Below are 19,683 nucleotides of genomic sequence, written 5' to 3'. Positions count from 1 at the left end.
TCTCTCTCTCTCTCTCTCTCTCTCTATCTCTCTGACAAATAAAATCTTTTAAAAAAATAAAAATAAAAAAATAAAAGTACTCTCATGAGTCCTATGACTTAAGTTTTTAATGTTTTATAATAATACCATAGAAATGTTACTTAATTTCCTAGGAACATTTGAATTGTCATTTGTCAATCTACCTTCTGCTTCTTTTTATGAAGTAATTTGAAGTGGCTAGCTGCATACTTAGCATCACCTGTGCACCTAAAACAATTCTAGTTCTTTATAAAGCTGTTGTTTTCTTTTTCTTTTTTTAAGGATTTTATTTATTTATTTGAGAGAGAGCATGAATGGGGGAAGGGGCAGAGGGAGAGGGAGAGGGACAAGCTGACTCCCTGCTGAGCACAGAGCCTGATTCCAGGACCCTGAGATCATGACCTGAGCTGAAGTCAGATGCTCAACTGACTGGGCCACCCAGGCGCCCATAAAGCTATTGTTTTCAACCAAGGTGTATGTGTAGGGACATTTTTGGTTTTCACGATTACTTGGGAGGAACTACGGATAGTTAGTAGGTGGGGGCCTTGAATGTTAAGCTCCTATATAACTAAGAATTGTGCTTTCTATAGTGCCAGAGTGCTCCTGTTTAGAGACATTGCTATAAACAATAGTGAAGGAAAAATGTATGTTCCACATTTTTAAAAAGTTTTTATTTAAATTCCATTTAGTTAACATGCAGTGTAATATTTGTTTCAGGTGTACAATTTAATGATTCAGGACTTAATAGAATACCTGGTGCTCACCACAAGTGCACTCTATGTCCTATAGTTTTAAGTTGCCTTTTTTAGAGGTTCAAATAAATATGGGAAGTTATTAATAAATTTAACATATATTTTCTCATAAGGATGTTGTTATAGTCTCTATATTCTCAGTCTAGTACACAAAAGCCCATTTAACCTGTAATGCCAATGGATTATAATAGTAAAAATGCTGATTGTTCAGTTGAATTCTATTATAATATTTGCCCCCAACTTTAAAAATTTATTTTTTATTGTGAAGTGTTTTGTTATCTTTTTAACCTCTGTGAGCTCTGTAGTCGTGTTCTTATCCCTACCTGATATTGTTAATTTGTATTTTCTGGTTTTGTGGTTTTTTTTATCAGTGTCGGTTTGAGTTCATTGCTTTTATTAATCTTTTTAAAGAGTAAACTCTTGGCTTTTTTGAGTTTTTCTGTTACAAAAAAAAAATTTTTATTTTTTTTAGAGAGGGAGGGGGGCGGAGCAGAGGGAAAGGAAGAGAGAGAATCCCAAGCAGGCTTCCACACACCAGTGCGGAGCCCCATGTGGGGCTTGCCTTGGGGATTCTTTCCCTCTCTCTCTGCCTCTCCGCCCCCACCTTTCTTAAATAAATAATCATTTAAAAAAAGAACAAGTACAGGGCGCCTGGCTGGCTCAGTTGGTTAAGCGACTGCCTTCGGCTCAGGTCATGATCCTGGAGTCCCTGGATCGAGTCCCGCATTGGGCTCCCTGCTCGGCAGGGAGTCTGCTTCTCCCTCTGACCCTCCCCACTCTCCTGCTCTCTCTCTCTCATTCTCTCTCTCAAATAAATAAATAAAATCTTTAAAAAAAAAAAAAAAAGAACAAGTACATAATCCTACATAACTACAATACCATAATCATACCCAAGAAATGTAATATTGGTACAATAGTGTCAATATTTATATTTCTCCAGTTATTTCCAAAATGTCTTTATCCTGTTTATTTTTATTCTTGGTCCAAGATCCAATCAAGTATTACATGTTACACTTGACTTTCATATTTCTAGTCTTAAAACTTTTTTTGACTTATTTTTTTGTCTTTGTTTATCTTTCATGACATTTTTATAGAATTCAAGTCAGCAGTTATCTTGAGGAATGTCATAATCTGGATTTTATATGATTGTTTCTTCTTGATAGATTCAGGTTAAACAGTTTGGTAACATTACTATATAGGTGATATTGTTACTTTCCATTGCCTCATGTCAGGAAACACTTAATATCAGTTTGTCTTATTACTAGTTAATCATTTAGTTAAAAGTTGGTTAAATTGGTGTCCATCAGATGTCATCTTGGAAAATGTACCTCAATCTCATATATCATTTGAAAATATAGGGCTATTACATTTTTCAACCATCTGAAGTCTTTATTGTCTTTAAATTACTAATAAAGTTTTTTCTTTCTCTTAGTCAAATTAAGTATACTAAAGCTAGGTCTGTATGAATGTAGAGCAATTGCAAATAACTAAAATTTGGTGGGTCTGATATTTTAGGACTATAGATCTTTGACCATCAGTGAATTTGTAAATTTGTTAAGTATATTCATATTGATTATACTTAGCTGTTGTCATAGTTGAGTCTCAGAGGCTTATCTACAGCAGATTGTATAAGCCTTCATCTCTAAGAGTTTGGAATCATTTCTGATTTACTCATTTCATTTGTTCACATCCCACAGAATTTTACTACATGTTTAATTTTGCAAAGCTATTGGTCTGCTTAAATTTCTATAAATTAGATTTATATATAATTATATATAATTAATTAATGATAATAGAAAAACACCACCAATTTAAAAATAAATTTCCTCTAAACTTATTGCTTGATCTTCTTTTGACATACATATAATTATGGTGGAATCACCACCCTCTTTTTTGTTTAGTTGATTTCTCAACTAAATGCTAATTTGCCTGTGTAGTTTAGGCATGACTCTAATATGACATATTTATATTCTAGGTTTGGGTGGGCACCATTGGGTCAGGCCCCAAGGGTCGGAATCTCTGTGCTACCTTCCAGCACACAGAAACATTTGAGTTCCAGGATGAAGTGGGCGAACTTTTGTTATCTGTGTGTCAGACTGTGAGCCAAGGAATTTTGTGTTTCTTGCCATCTTACAAGGTAAGACAATATTTATTGTTTCTTTTGCCTTTAAAAAATCACATGGGATTACTGGGATAAGCTTCCAGAGTTCAGAAGCAACAGAGTAATTACAGTTTTCTAAACATCATATATAATTTTACTTATTTATTGATTAAGATATTGATTGTTCAATCACTGTTTTACTTGAAACTGTAAGAGATTAAACGTCTCCAAGCAATGTTAGTTATATAAGGACTGTTAATGTGTACATTATTTTTATTCTTAGGGATAGCTTGATTTTTTCATAGTTGAAGGAAAACATTCTTCACTTTCATAAATTATACTTTTGAATGTTTTATTAATCTGAATCTAAAGTCAGACTTCCTTTGTTACTCATCTTTTTTACTTCATGTATTTGGCTAGATATTTTTCTTGCTTTTAAAGTCTTTCTGATTTTTAATAATATTTTCTTGTGTAAAATTGAGTTATATAGTGTATTTTAGTCCTAATATTTAAAGCATTAAAACCACATATAATTCCTGAGAGTAAAATCATACTTTATCAAAACCCAAGCTAAATTCCAATGTAGAGAAGTGGTATTCCCTTTTCTTTTCTCATAGGAAATTATATATGTAGCATAAATAAGTAATATATTTGAATGGCAATACTGATAACTTTTGGCTCTCCTACTGTCTTTTCATTTATATACATACTGCTGTGTATGAATGTGTCCTCCAAAATTTCATATGTTGAAATCCTAACCCCTAAAGATGGTGCTATTAGGAGTGGGGCCTTTGGGAGATGCTTAAGTCATGAGGTCAGAATTCTTATGAATAGGATTAATGTTTATAAAAGAGGACCTGAGAGAAACCTTGCCTCTTCCACCATGTGAGGACGTAGAGAAAAGGTGCCAGCTATGAACCAGGAAGTGGGCCCTCATCAAATGTGACCACACTGGTGCCTTGATCTTGGATTTTCCAGCCTCCAGGACTGTATGTGATAAATTTCTTATGTTTAAAAGCTATCCAGCTTGAGGTATTTTGATATAGCAGCCCGAAGGGGACAAAGACATACTTTGTTAGCAGAGACAGTATATTAGTCTTCCTATAGATAAATTGGAAGAATTGCTTTCAGAAGAAATTTAATCAGATAAGTTTTTTTTTTCGCAAGAACATCTGAAAATAAAATGGACATAAACATCTTAAAAATTCTTTATAGAAAACAGTATTTATCCCAGAATGTGTACATTTACACCAAACAGCTATGTTAAGGAAAACTAATAATTAAGCTTGGAACTAAAGAAAAGCAAAATCTCAGTCACAATCCCAGAAAGTGAGCTAGCAATGTCCAGTTGAGTAAATGAAAAATTTCATATTCTGCTAAGCTTCAAAGACATGGTAAGAATGATTCTTTATATGCTAGGAAGCAATTTGGTATTTTTTTTTGGTTTGTTTCTGTTTTTTTGTGTATATAAAGGAAAACCAGATCTAATATAAAGTTATTAAAATTGACAATAATATAATTGCCATTGAAAAAGTTACAGTGAAAAAACAGACTGTTGAATAATGAACCATATTTTTTGGTACCAGTTTTCTCAAATAGTAAAATTTTCGTTAACCAGTCTCAGTAGTTTAAAAATATGTTCTAATTCTTAATAAATTTAGGTGAAATATATCACTTGGTAGAAGAAAAGTAACTAAATGTAGAAGTAATATTACCTCCTAAATTTAATTTTTGGAATAGATTTAGCACAGTATTAATTTAATAGTTACTGAAACTGATGATTAATTATTGGGTGACTACGGAGACTAACATTTAAGTATACTTTTTAGCAGATTTATAAATTGGCTTAACAAATGGATTATTTTTCTTCTTCCTTTTCAACTAAAAAAGAATGGGAAGATACAGAAAATAATCTTTCAAAAGTATTTTGTTTCAGTTTTAGTTTATTTCTTTTATTAAGAGTGGGATTGATAGTTCTCTGGGGTTTTGCTTATTTCTTATTTTCTAATTTATTGTCTTTATACTGTATTTATCTTCTTTATTGATTTGTATGGACTTCTAATAGATCACGTGGATATTAATTCTCTATAAAACATATCAAAAAATTACCCAGTTTTTAATTTTTGAATTATTATAATTTTTTAAGCTTTAAAAATTTATCAATTCTTATATTCTTATACATAATTAAATAATAAAAAATGATTATAATGACAAACAGCAGTCCCCTGTCTCATTTCTCATTTTTCAGTTCTATACCTCAGAGGCTTCTCAAACCTTTGACCTATTCCTCTGATATTTATTGTTATTTCTTTTTTAAAAATTGTGAAACACGCATAACATAAAATTTATCATTTTAACCATATATTCACAATTTATGCAACCATAAACACTGTCCGTTTCTACAACTTTTGCATCATCCCGAACAGGAAATCTCTAACTATGAAATAGTAACTCCCCAGATCCGCTCCCTGGTAATCTCTATTCTACTTTCTGTCTGTAAGAATTTGTCTGTCCTAGGTACCTCATGTAAATGGAATCATACAATATTTGTCCCAATATTTGTTATCAGAATTTTATTTTTTTTGCATGTGGATACCCAATTTTCCCAGCATCATTTGTTGAAAAGATTCTCTTTTCTTCATGGAATGGTCTTGGTACCCTTGTTGAAAACCCATTAACCACATATGCAAGGACTTATGTGTGGACTTTCTGTTGTTTCCTTAGTCTATAAATCTATCCTTATGCCATTACTGTTTCAGTTACTTTAACTTTGCAGTAAGTTTTAAAATCAGGAAGTGTAGGTCCTCTAATTTTGTTCTTTTTCAAGATTGTTTTGGCTATTTGGAGTTCCTCAGGATTCCTAATGCATTTTAGGATGGATTTTTTTCTTTTTCTGCAAAAGAATGCTGGTGGGATTTTCATAGGGATTGCATTGAATCTGTTCTGGTAGTATTACTAACTATATTAATTCTTCCAACCTATGAACATGGGATGTCTTTCCATTTATTTATGTCTCTTTTAATTGTTTTCAGCAATGTTTAGTAGTTTCAGGGTACAACTCTTTAACCTTCTTGTTTAAATTTATTTCTAAGTATTTTTCAATGCTGTTGCAAATGGATTGTTTTCTTAACTTCCTTTTCCAGTTGTTCATTGCTGCTGTATGGAAAGGGAACTGATTTTTCTGTATTGATTTTGTATCCTGAAACTTTTCTGAATTTATTTGCTTTATATTTGGTGGGGGTGGAGGGTGGGAAATCTTTCACTTTCTATTTAAAAAAGATCATGTCATCTGCAAACAGAGATCATTTTAGTTCTTCCTTCCAATTTGGATGTCTTTTATTTCCTTTTTTTGCATGATTATTCTGGCTAAGAACTTAAACTACTATGTTGAATAGAAGTGCTACAAACTGGCATCCCTGACTTGTTCCATTGAGTGTGATATTAGCTGTGGGTTTTCCATATATTGCTTTATAATGTTGAAGAAGTTTCTTTTTATTTCTAGTTTATTGACTGTTTTTTGTCATTGATGCTTTTTCTGTATCAATTTAGAATAATCATGTGTTTTTTGGTCCTTCATTCTATTAATGCTGTGTATTACATTGATTGATTTTCTTTTTTTAAAGATTTTATTTATTTATCTGACAGAGAGCTATAGCGAGAGAGGGAACACAAGCAGGGGGAGTGGGAGAAGGAGAAGCAGGCCTCCCGCGGAGGAGGGAGCCCGATGTGGGGCTCGATCCCAGGACCCTGGGATCATGACCTGAGCGGAAGGCAGACGCTTAACGACTGAGCCACCCAGCTGCCCCACATTGATTTTCATATGATGAACCACTCTTTAATTTTGGGAATAAATCCCACTTGGTCATGGTTTATAATCCTTTTAGTATATTGCTGAATTTGGTTTGCTTATATTTGTTGAAGATTCTTGCATGAATATTTGTAAGAGATATTTGTCTGTAGTTTCTTTTGCTTCTGTCTTTGTCTTTGCTCTCAGGATAATACTAGGCTCATAGAATAAGTTAGTAAATATTCTGTACTCTTCAGTTTTTTGGAAGAGTTTGAGAAGGATTGGTGTTAATTCATCTTTAAGTGATTTGTAATATTCACCAGTGAAGCCACTGGATTCAGGGATTTTCTTTGTTGGAAGGGTTTTGATTACTGATTCAATCTCCTTACTAGTTTTAAGTCTATTCAGATTTTCTATTTCTTAATGATTCAGTATTTGTAGATTGTGTGTTCTTCAAATTTGCCCATTTTATCTAGGTTATCCAGTTCGGTGGCATACAGTTGTTTATAATATTCTTTTATAATCCTCGTTTCTGTAAAATTGGTAGTGATGTCCCCTCTTTCTTTTGTGGTTTTAGTAATTTGAGTCTTTTTTTCCCCCCAAAGTCAATCTAGCTAAATGTTTGTAAATTTTATTGATCTTTTCAAAGAACCAACTTTTGATTTTACTGATTTTCTCTACTGTTTTCTATTCGCTATTTAATTTATCTCTTCTATAATCTTTATTATTTACTTCCTTCTGCTAGTTTTGGATTTAGTATGCTCTTATTTTTCTAGTTCCTGAATGCATAAAATTAGATTACTAATTTGAGATCTTTTTATAAGTGTGTCATTAAAGCTATAAATTTCCCTCTTAGCACTGCTTTCTTTGCATCCTATAAGTTTTGGTATGTTGTGTTTTCATTTTCATATTTCTCAAGGTGTTTTCTAATTTCTCTTGTGATTTCTTCTTTGACCTATAGGTTGTTTAAAATATGTGTTGTTTAATTTCCTTATATTTGTGAGTTTTCTAGTTTTCCTTCTTTTATTGATAGAAATTCTAGTTTTATTCTATTGTGACCAGAAAAGATATTATGTATGATTACAGTCTTTTTAAATTTATTAAGACTTGTGTTGTGGACTGACATGGTCTCTCTGGGAAATTGTTCCGTGTCCATTTTGGAAAAATGTGTATTGTCTGTTGTGATTGAAATTTTATACATGCCTCTTAGGTCCAACAGGCTTATAGTGTTGTTACAGTTCTCTATTTCCTTTCTTATCTCTATCCAACTTCTATACATTATTGAAAGTGGGTAACTGATATCTCCAACTATTGTATAGTTGTCTTTTCTCCCTTCAATTCTGCCATTGTTTGCTTAATAGATTTTGGGACTCCGATTTTGGTGCATGTGTTTACAGTTGTTATATGTTTTTCATGAAATGACCTTTTTATCATCAATATATAGTATCCTTTGGCCCTTGTAACAGTTTTTGACTTAAAGTCTATTCTGTCTGATATTAGTTATGGCATCCTACCTCTCTTTTGGTTACCATTTGTGTGGAATAGCTTTTCCATCCTTTCACTTTCAGCCTTCATGTCTTTAGATCTAAAGTGAATCTCTTGTAGTCAATATATAGTTGAACCATCTTTTAAAATCCATTTTGCCATTTGTTATTTGTTTTCTGTATGTTTTACAAAACTTCTATGTTCCTCATTTTCTCCATCACCACCCTCTTTTTTGTTTAGTTGATTTCTTATAGTTCTACATTTTGCTTTCTTGTTTTGTGTATATTTTATAGATACTTTTCTTTGTGCTTACAATGTGGATTACCTATTAGCATCCTAAAGTTGTAACTATCTGATTTGAATTGTTATCAACTTAACTTCATTTATGTACAAAAGCTTCACATTTAAACAGCTCCATCTCTCCTTTGTATTATTGATGTCAGAGTACTCCTTTATACATGTGTGTCCAACAACAAAGATTTATAATAAATTTTGATGCATTTACCTTTTAAATCCTGTAGAAAATTAAAAATAGAGTCACAAACCAAAATTACAAAAATAGTGGCTTTATCTTTTTTCATGTTTATACCTTTACTAGAGATCTTTATATCATTATACCATTTTAAGTTACTGTTTTAGATCCATTCATTTCAAAAGGCCTAATAAACTCTTTCAGCTTTTGTTTATTTGGATATGTCATAACTTCTCCTTCATTTTTGAAGGACAGTTTTGCCAGCTATAGAATTCCTGGGTGATAGTTTTTTCTTTAGCAGAGGCCACTGCTTTCTGGACTCTCATAAGAGTTTTCTGATGAGAACTGAGCTTATGATCTTATTGAGAATCCTTTGATGAGATGAGTTGCTTCTCTCTTGCATCTGTTTATTCATTTATTTATTTATTTTGCTCTTCATCTTTTGACAGTTTAATTACAAAGTATCTTTGTATAGGTCACTTTGGATTTATTCTGATTGAACTCGTTAGGTTTCATGGATTTGTAGATTCATTTCTTCCATTACATTTGGGAAAATTTCAGCCATTATTTCTTGAAATATTTGAATTGAGAGATAAGGGAAATACAAAACATCACAATTTATATAGTAGAGCTAAAGTTATACTTAGAGGGAAATTCATAGCTTTTAATGCTTATTAGAAAAAAGAGAAAGGTCTTAAAATCATAATCTGAATTTCTGAGGAAAATAAACACAAACTAAATAGAGGAAAGGAAATAATGAAGAACAAAAATCTGTAAAATAGAAAACCAAGAAATAATAGAAATTAATCAATGAAACCAAGAGCTGTACTCATTATTAAAATGTTTTAATAAAGTTAATAAAACCTAGCAAAACTGGTCAAGATAAAAAAAGAAGGGAAATTACCCATATTAGGAATTAAGTGGGAATATCATTACAGATTTTGTTGAATTAAAAAGATAATAAAGGGGGCTCCTGGGTGGCTCAGTTGGTTAAGCGACTGCCTTCGGCTCAGGTCATGATCCTGGAGTCCCGGGATCGAGTCCCGCATCGGGCTCCCTGCTCGGCAGGGAGTCTGCTTCTCCCTCTGACCCTCCTCCCTCTCATGCTCTCTGTCTCTCATTCTCTCTGTCTCAAATAAATAAATAAAATCTTAAAAAAAAAAATAAAAAAAAATAAAAAGATAATAAAGGGATATTTTTAACTTTATGCCAAGCAGTTTAACAACTTACATGAAATGGATAGATTCCTTAAAAGACACAGATTACCAAAATTGACTCAACAAGAATTAGATAATTCAAATAACATATCTGTTGAACAAATTGAAGTAGTAATTAAAACCTTTTTACAAAGAAAATTGTAGGCTCAGATGTCTTTATTGGTTAATTCTATCAAGAAAAATTACCAATACTACCCAAACTCAGAAAACAGAGGAAGAGGGAGCACTTCCCATGTCATCAGGCAAACATATCTCTGATACCAAAGCCAAATAAAAGGATATTACAAACAAATAAAACTGTGGACCAACACAGGCCTAAGTAATTGGTATATATAATCCCTTAGTATAAAAAGTATCATATATCATGACCAAGTGAGATTCATCCTGGGAAGCTAATAATAGTTCAGTCTTCAAAAATCCACCAATATAATTCAGTTCATGAATAGAATAAGCTAGAAAAATCACATGTTCATCTAAAGTTATAGATAAAGCATTTTAGAAAATTTAATGCCAATTCATAATATAACCTTCAGGTAAATAAAGAACCATCTGATAAAGGGGAATCTGTAAAAAACTTATAGCTAACATCCTGCTTAATGTTCTAAGACTGAATGCTTTTTTGCTCACTTTCAGGAACAAGGCACAGATGTCTGTTTTCTATTCTATTAAACATTGTACTGTATGTAGTACAGTAAGACAAAAACAGGAAATAAAATTACAAAGATTTCAAAAGAATAAGTAAAATTGGTTTTGCTCAGACATCGTGATTATGTACTTATAAAACACTACGGAATCAAAAAAACTAGTAGAATTAATAACTGAATGCAGCAGATTCTCAGTCTAGAGAAAGTCAGTGCAGATGCCCCTCATCTCGGGTTTGAACTGCACAGGTCCACTTACATGTCAGTTTTTTTTAAAAATAAATACAGTGCAGTTCTATAAATGTATTTTCTTTATGATTTTCTCTTTTAAAAATTTTTAAAAGATTTATTTATTTGTTTTAGACAGACTGTGCACAAACGGGAGGGGCAGAGGGAGAGAGAATTCCAAGCAGACCGGAGCCCAATGTGGGGCTCAATCTCATGATCCTGACCTGAAACCAAGAGTCGGACACTCAACCAACTGCTCCACCCACGCGCCCCTCTTCCTTATTATTACTTTTTTGAAGATTTTATTTATTTGTCAGAGAAAGAGAGAGAGAGAGAGCACAAGCAGGGGAAGTGGTAGGCAGAGGGAGAAGCAGGCTCCACACTGAGCAAAAAGCCAGATGTGGGACTTGATCCCAGGTCCCCAGGATCATGACTTGAGCTGAAGGGAGATGCTTAACTGACTGAGCCACCCAGGCATCCCCCTTATGATTTTCTTAATAATATTTTCTTTTCTCTAGCTTGCTTTATACAGTAAATAGTACATTTAACATACAAAATATGTGTTAATCGACTATTTTTTTGGTAAGTCTTCTGGTCAACAGCAGGCTAATAGTAGTTAAGTTTTGGGGGAGTCCGAAGTTATATGTGGCTTTTTGACTGGGCAAGGGTGTTGGTGCCCTGACTCCTGTGTTGTTCAAGGGTTAACTGTATACATAAACAGATTGTATGTTTATAATAGTAACAAACTATTGGAAAATAAAATTTAAAACAATATCAGTTCAAATAACAGTAAAAATTGTGAAATTATGTGCACTGAAAAGTATGGCATTGCTGAGAGAAATTAAAACCTGTATATATAAAATCTATATCAATAGATACTATGTTCATGAGTTGGAAGTCTCAGCATTCGTGAAGTATTATTATCCTGAAATTCATTTGTACATTCAAGTCAATCTTAGTAAAAATTTCAGTAAGCCTTTTTTTAAAGACACTGATATGATTCTGTAATTCATATAAAAGTGCAAATAACTTAGATTATTTAAAAACTTAGAAAAATAAGTAAAAACAAAATTAGAAGTCTTAAGTAACTGGTTTCAAGATTTCCTGTAAAGCTACAGAAATATTGGGCGTAGGGATAGACATATATTATCAGCAGAACAGAGTAGAGCCCAGAAGTAGATTCACATGTATATTTATGGTCAGTTGGCTTTTGACAAAGTTGCCAAGGTAATTTATTGGACAAGTGGAAGTCTTTTCAGGAAATGGAACACTTGTATATCCATATGAGATCAAATGAATGCTGACACCTCATAACCTTATCTAAAAATTAACTCAAAATTGATCACATACCAAAACATAAAAACTAAAATCACCTCTTTAAGGACCTTATCTTTAAATACAGTCACATTCTGAGATACTGGGGATTAGGGCATCAACATATAAATTTTGAGTGAGAAAAACTCAGTCCATAATGGCACAAAGGAACTTTTTGGGAAAATGTAAATGTTTCATATTTTGATGATGGTGGGAGTTTCTTGGGTATATGCATTTCTTAAAACTCATTGAACTGTTTACTTGAAATGAATGTATTTTGTTATATGTAAATTATAATCAATAAAATTGCTGTTTTAAACAGCAAAACAAAAAAATAGTTTTCGTTGAAAATTTGATGAAAATTTTATTAAAATACATTTATCTGGAAAGGATAATATAAAATCTTCCCACATGGAAACATGGGGTGTCTTTATTATATAATGTTTTTGTATCCTTCAGGAAAATTAAGTGGTTAAACCAAGAATAAAACAGTGCCCTTAATACTTCCCCTTTAACCAAAGTGCATAAACAGATACGTTCTGCCTTTCAGTAGGTCAACTGGTATGGCAATATAAATAGCTCCATGACACCCAGTGAGTAGCTTTTGAAATGAAAATCTGTATGTTCCAATTCTTTTTTTTTTTTTTGAAGATTTTATTAGAGACAGCAAGCATGAGCAGGGGGAGGGACAGAGGTAGAGGGCGAGGGAGAAGCAGACTCTCCACTGAGCAGGGAGCCTGACTTGGGCTTGATCCCAGAGACTATGACCTGACACTTAACCAACTGAGCCATCCAGGCACCCCTCAAATTTAGTTTTTAAATGAATGTTTAGAATTGTTGTTTATACAAGTTGACATGTCATGAATTTTTAGATAATTAATCTTATGTGTTAGTTTACATTTCCTGCAAGCTTCTACTACTTCACCTTAATGAAGTCTAGAATATTTTTTTTTTAAAGATTTTATTTATTTATTTGAGAGAGAGCATGAGAGGGGGGAGGGTCAGAGGGAGAGGCAGACTCCCTGCCGAGCAGGGAGCCCGATGCGGGACTCGATCCCGGGACTCCAGGATCATGACCTGAGCCGAAGGCAGTCGCTTAACCAACTGAGCCACCCAGGCGCCCCGAAGTCTAGAATATTTAATAATGTAAGTAAAGCGGCAGGCAAAAATTCAGCTAAAGCAAATTATCAGCCAGAAGAAAAAATAAAAGGGGGGAAAGATGTTTAAAGATTTAAAAATGGCAAACCAAATAATGAAATTTTGTTTTTAATTAATGAATAATATGTATATTGATGACAACTTTAAGATCAGGATGCTATTTTTTTTTTAAGATTTTATTTATTTATTTGACAGAGAGAGATAGCGAGAACAGAACACAAGCAGGGGGAATGGGAGAGGGAGAAGCAGGCTTCCCACCAAGCAGCAGCCCGATGTGGGGTTCGATCCCAGGACCCTGAGCCAAAGGCAGATGCTTAATGATTGAGCCACCCAGGTGCCCCAAGATCAGGATGCTATTAACATCTAATATTAGATGCTATTTCTTAATTATGACGTAATAGGCACAATTGATAAAATACTGTGTTACAGACCTATAATTCACAATTTAAAAATATATTTATTTATAATAATATTGTAAACAGTTTCCATAGAAAGATCTGTAACTATTATGATGAAACAACTAAGTTTATAGGCATTATCACTTTTCTCTTCATTGGCTACTTAGTCTTTGATAAGACACCAGGCACCAGGCCTTTATACATCTTAATGTAGACAGATTGGCGACATAAACACTAATGGTTTTTATCTTAATCTTATTTAAAAGCATCTTCTATTTCTAACTAATTTTTACTTTCTGATACTATGTGACACCCAGTGAGTATCAATCCTGATACTCATTTTCAGAAGTTATTTTTGCTGGCATTGCTATTGACTTTTACCAGAAATACTCTTGGGAGTGTATATTTATTCACTTTGTCTTCTAACAATAAAAGATATTAAAAATGACAGTTGTATGGGGCGCCTGGGTGGCTCAGTTGTTAAGCGTCTGCCTTCGGCTCAGGTCATGATCCCAGGGTCCTGGGATCGAGCCCCGCATCAGGCTCCCTGCTCTGCGGGAAGCCTGCTTCTCCCTCTCCCATTCCTCCTGCTTGTGTTCCCTCTCTCGCTGTCTCTCTCTGGGTCAAATAAATAAATAAAATCTTTAAAAAAAAAAATAAAAATGACAGTTGTAACCTGGTTTCATAGTAAAAGTATATTTTCTAAATAAATGAAAATTTAAATAAAATTTAAAAAGCATTGGTTTTATTATAATAAATACTTAAATGTTACATTGGAATAGTTTTTATATCATATAATTATGCTATATGGACCTGAAAAGATACACAATATGTGGGTTACAGGGTTTTTTTTTTTCTATGTAGAATGTATCATAATAAAAATTTATTCATCATGAAGCATATGAACTTAAAGACATGAGATGTTTTGAAAATTTGAGAGCAATTACTTCTTCACAATTAAAAAAAGTATGTTTAAAAAAGAAGGTTCTGAAGAATCAATATTCTAGCACAGAGGAGAAAAGTTTTCTTTATTCATAATTTTCAGCTAATTCTTATTACAATTACTCTAATTACCAATTGATTCCTATTATAATTTTTCAAAATCTTGAATTTTTGAAAATTCAGAAGCCTAATTATTTTTTCTTTCTTTAACATGTTTTTTCTTAATATGAAGTTGGTCTCCTTCCTTTTTGTTTTTATAAAAAACTTTTTTTCAAGATATAATTAACATACCATATAATTCACCCTTTTAAAGTATAGAATTCAGTAGTTTTGAGCATTTTTACAAAGTTGTACAGCCGTCACCGCTAATGCTCTAATTCCAGAACATTTTCTTCACTTCAAAAAGAAACCTCTTATCCAGTAGTCAATTCCCATTCTTACTTCCCCTTACCCCCTAGTAACCACCACTCTTTGTGTTTCTGTGGATTTGCCTTTCCTGGACATTCATATAAATGGAATCATATAATATGTGGCCTTTTGTGTGTGGCTCCTTCACTTAGCATGTTTTCAAGGTTTATCTGTATTGTAGGATGAATCAATACTTTATTCCTTTTTATGATTAAATAATATTCCTTTTACTTTCAATATTTGTATCTCTGAACATCTTTTTTTAGACAGCATATAGTTGAATCATTTTTTAAAAACCCATTTTTTATTTCATTTACATTTAGTGTAATTATTGATAAGGTAGTTTTTATGTCTGCCACTTTGGTATTTGTTTTCTGTACGTCATCTTCTTCCCCCCTTCTTTTCCTCCATTACTGCCATTTAAATTTTTCTTTTATGCCATTTTAATTCCCTTGGTGTTTCTTTTATTATATATTTTTTAGTTATTTTCTTAATGGTTGTCCTGGGAATTATAATAGTCATCTTAATTTATAACAATATAATTTGGGTTGATAATTAATTTCAATAGTATATAAAAATTTTGATAGCTGTTTTATGTCCCGCTTTCCTTGTGCTTTTATTGTCATCGACATAAATATACATGTATGCCTATTAACACAGATTTATAATTACTGCATTTGTAGTTGTCTTTTAAATCAAATAGATAAAAAGTGTTACAAACAAAAATACATTTATACTGTCTCTTATATTTACTTATGTTACTTAAGTTACTTTTATTAGTACCCTATAATTCTTCATGTGGTTTTGAGTTATTGTGTAGTGTCCTTAAAAACTCATTCTTAGGGTCTGAGATTACAGCTCTCTCAGTTGTAATCCACTGTCATTATCTTGGAGCCCTGCCGATATGATGGTAAGGTATGGGGAAAGGGGAAGCATCCTCTAATTCTATGATTAAGTCTCAGTCTTCTGGTGTACTGTGTCCTTGGGCAGTGACTTTCACATATGTTTCCCAGCTCTTTATTCATCTCCTTAGATAGGAAATCTAGAGGGAGCTGGAGTTCAGGTAATGTTCCTTCCCCACACAGTTCAGAGGAGACTGGCCTTTGTTTTGGGGAATGCTTTGTTTATATTTCAAAATGGTTACTTTTCTCCTCCCCCTGTCAGCAACCAGAAGGGATTTTTTTGCTCTTTACTGTGAGAACCTGGTGGGGTTCCTGAAGGTAATATATCCAGAAATGCGGGGGACCCCTAAGACTGCAGCCCTAGGAGTTTCTCACTTTTGCACCAGCATACACTGTGCCTCCAGCAATTCATCAAAATGATCATACCAGTTTATGGTTGTAGTGGCTTCTGCTGTAAGTAAGCAGATGTAGACTATGATTCTCCGTATTCACCTGTCTCTCCAGATTTTAGGGTAGCAATTTGCCTTTTGATCTCAATTCTCTATGTGTCCAGGAAAAGTGACTGATTTTCAGTTTGTTCCACTTTTATCTTGGTGTAAGGTGGGTATGATGACTCCCAAGTTCTTTACATGTTGGAGCTGAATGTGGAAGTTGTAACTTTATCTTTAAAAATGTACTTCAACTGTGTTTTACAATGTAGGTGTAATTTACTTAAAATATCAAACTAACACATTATAATCTTTTGTCAGTATTATTGTCAACTCTTGCACAGTACAATAACTGGAGTTACTAAATGTATCATATCATCTATTTTTCATTTTGAATGGGCTTGACATTGGACATGCAGAAGATGTGAGAGCTTACTTTAGAATTTATTTCAGGGGGATATTTGGGACCAAGATTGAAATATATATAGAAGGGTCTTATTTTCTATTGTTGCATTGTAAATGCCACAAACTCAGCACCTTAAAACAACATACATTTATTATTTCAGTGGGTGAGGAGTCTGGGCATGCCTTAGGTTTTTTTCCCTCAGGATTTCACAGGGTTTTTTCCCCAGGATCTCACAGGCCTATCAGGGGTCACTTGGTGCTGCAGTCTCCTTGGCGGCCTGATTAGGGAAAGATTAGCTTCCCAGTGCCCTCAGTTTATTGACAGAATTTATCTCCTTGTGGTTGTGAGACTGAGGCACCCAGTTTCTTACTGGCTTTTGCCTGGAGATGGCTCTTAACTCTTAGAGGCTGCCCTGAGGTCTAGCCATGTGGTTCTCTCAACCACATGTCAGCTTCTTCAAATCCAAAAAATGTGTCTCTTTTCAGAATGGGGGTAATCTGTCTTTTAAGGATTTTACCTGATCAAATCTACCCAGGATAATCTCCCTTTTGTTCAACTCAGAACCAGTTGAGGTGGATTTTAATCACACCTGCAAAGTCCTTCCACCTTTGCACCATAATATAACCTAATCATGAGAGTGAAACCTTATTATTTACATTTACCCCACTCACAGTCAAGGGGAGAAGTTTATACAGGGTGTGTACAGAGGACAGAAATCTTGGGAGCTTTCTTAGACTTCTTCCTACACAGGGGTAAATCATCAGGGTAAGAAAAGGGTTAAGAAGAACAATTTGGATCAGGATTTGCTTCTTTGGCATATGCAGAGAAGATTGACTAAAGTGAAATGAGATTTGTGAAATGCAGTCAGGTAGCAAAGGCATCATGACTGGCACATAGTAAGTTCTCCATAGATGCTTGTTCAATGAACACATAAATGGATGGGTATTAATTCTCCTTGGTTCAAGTCTTTCTTATTGTGTCTAACATCAGAGATATTTTAGAACTACAAGCTAACATCCCTGTGATTTGTACCATAGATCAATACATTCTAATCCCTACATATTAACATTATTTCTATATTGAGAAGGAACTTTTAATATTCTTAATTAATTTTTTTAAAATACCAAAATTATTTACATTGAAAAACTTGCTTATATTACATTTAAGATCTTTCTGGGAAATCTAGTAACTTTATTCACATTCATTTTTATTGATCCATTGAAGAAATAATTACTGAATGTGTACTTCATGCAAAGGACTGTGCTAAGCCCTATTGAAGATACAAAAATGAACAAGATCTCTTCTTTTATCCCTTCAAGATGATTTCAGTTTTGGTAGTGGTATAAAATATGTTGTGTACAAATCTCTGTGGTAGTTGACAAAGTCTTTAATCATTAGGAAGATAAAAGTGATATGGAGTTAAGAGTAGGAAGAGACCACATTTGACTGAATGAATTAGTGACGCTTCTTAGAGGAGATGCTATTTCAGTGGATGTTAAAAAAAGGTGGGTAGATTTGCAGTGGTAGATATGGGAGTGGGGATAAGATTTTAGACTGAGGGGAGAGCATTAACAAAGTCAGAAAAAAATAGTAGTTTTATGTTTTTAAATTTCTTTTTAGAAAATATTTGTATAATCATGATTTCAGCTTACCTTTGTGAAAGAATTTAATGGAAAGACTGCACACACAGGAAGTTACAAGTTTTCACAGAAGAAACATAGGATAGAAATCTAAAGTTCTCAAACAACACATTTCAGTGGTAGTTTTTCCCAGTATGTCTGGGTGATTAGGATGAATGATTTACTCAAAGCTTTACTCTTTCACTGGGAGAAATAAAACGAATTTCCTTTTGTTATAAACTGCCGATGGATGAAAGTGAGGTTGTCATTCTACATCTTTTCCCCTGCATTTCTTTCAGTCTTCTCAAGTTACTAAAAATTGTAATAGTTTTGTGAAGAGTATCATTCCTCCAATAAGATAAATTTTATTTTTAACGATTGTCATTTAACTAGTAGTACCGCTGCTTTAAGGACTTCATGAGAGATCATTTTTCTGGGTAAAAGACTTTCTGAACTTTTTTTTATGAAAAGAGATACTCTGGTGCAAAAGTAGCAACTTGAATCTTTTTATTCATTTCAGTCTGGTTTTCTTTTATATCTTTATGAGTAAAATGCATGAACCATTTTCCCTGAGGGAACATTTTTGCATTGACTACTGATTGTCAGATAAGGAATAAAATGCAAGTGTTTCTGTTCAGTCTCTAGTTATAATTTTTATAAATATTACTTAAATTTGTATGTTGAGAGAAATTTACAATGCTGATAGTTTGATATTTTTTCTCATTTTTAAGCTATGTTGCATTTAATTTGAAGGAGAAACCAAATTGTCCCATTTAAAATATTTTTTTTCGGGCGCCTGGGTGGCTCAGTTGGTTAAGCGACTGCCTTCGGCTCAGGTCATGATCCTGGAGTCCTGGGATCGAGTCCTGCATCGGGCTCCCTGCTCAGCGGGGGGTCTGCTTCTCCCTCTGACCCTCCCCCCTCTCATGTGCTCTCTCTCTCTCATTCTCTCTCTCTCAAATAAATCTTAAAAAAAAAAAATTTTTTTTTCTTATTTAGACACTTGAAGTTTCTATAGATTATGGGTTTACCTTATTTTAAGTAATCAACTGAGCCTTTTTAAGTGTTATTTCTTCCACAGTGTTAAGTAGAAGGAATCTTCATGGTGTTGAGGCCTTTGGGATTGTGAGAGGTTATGTGTAGTTCTTAAGAATTTCTCTTTTGGGGGTGCCTGGGTGGCTCAGTCGGTTAAGCATCTGCCTTCGGCTCAGGTCATGATCCCAGGGTCCTGGCTTCGAGTCCCTCATCAGGCTCCCTGCTCAGTGGGGAGTTGCTTCTCCCTCTCCCTTGCTTATTTTCTCTCTCTCTCTCAAAAATAAAATCTTTAAAAGAAAAGAATTTCTCTTTTTAATTAAACAATATTCCTTCATTTGTTCATACCTTCATCGATTTTTTTATTTAACAAAC

At 33.4% G+C, this 19,683-nt stretch overlaps 1 protein-coding gene across 2 annotated transcripts in view; it reads left to right on the top strand.

The window, feature by feature from the left end:
- Nucleotides 1-19,683, top strand: part of BRIP1 (BRCA1 interacting helicase 1) — a 195,103-nt gene that overhangs the window by 95,365 nt on the left and 80,055 nt on the right. For both annotated transcript variants that reach the window (XM_064583715.1, XM_064583714.1), the window contains exon 14: nt 2,746-2,907. In XM_064583715.1, the coding sequence (XP_064439785.1) occupies nt 2,746-2,907 (162 nt within the window). The remainder of the gene's footprint in view (nt 1-2,745; nt 2,908-19,683) is intronic.

Source organism: Mirounga angustirostris, unplaced genomic scaffold, assembly GCF_029215605.1.
Source record: "Mirounga angustirostris isolate CCGP_5_RB_7025 unplaced genomic scaffold, mMirAng1.0.hap1 SCAF_17, whole genome shotgun sequence".
NCBI classification, from domain to species: domain Eukaryota; kingdom Metazoa; phylum Chordata; class Mammalia; order Carnivora; family Phocidae; genus Mirounga; species Mirounga angustirostris.
Note: the sequence above shows the minus strand (reverse complement) of the source record. Positions and strands in the feature narration are given on the sequence as shown.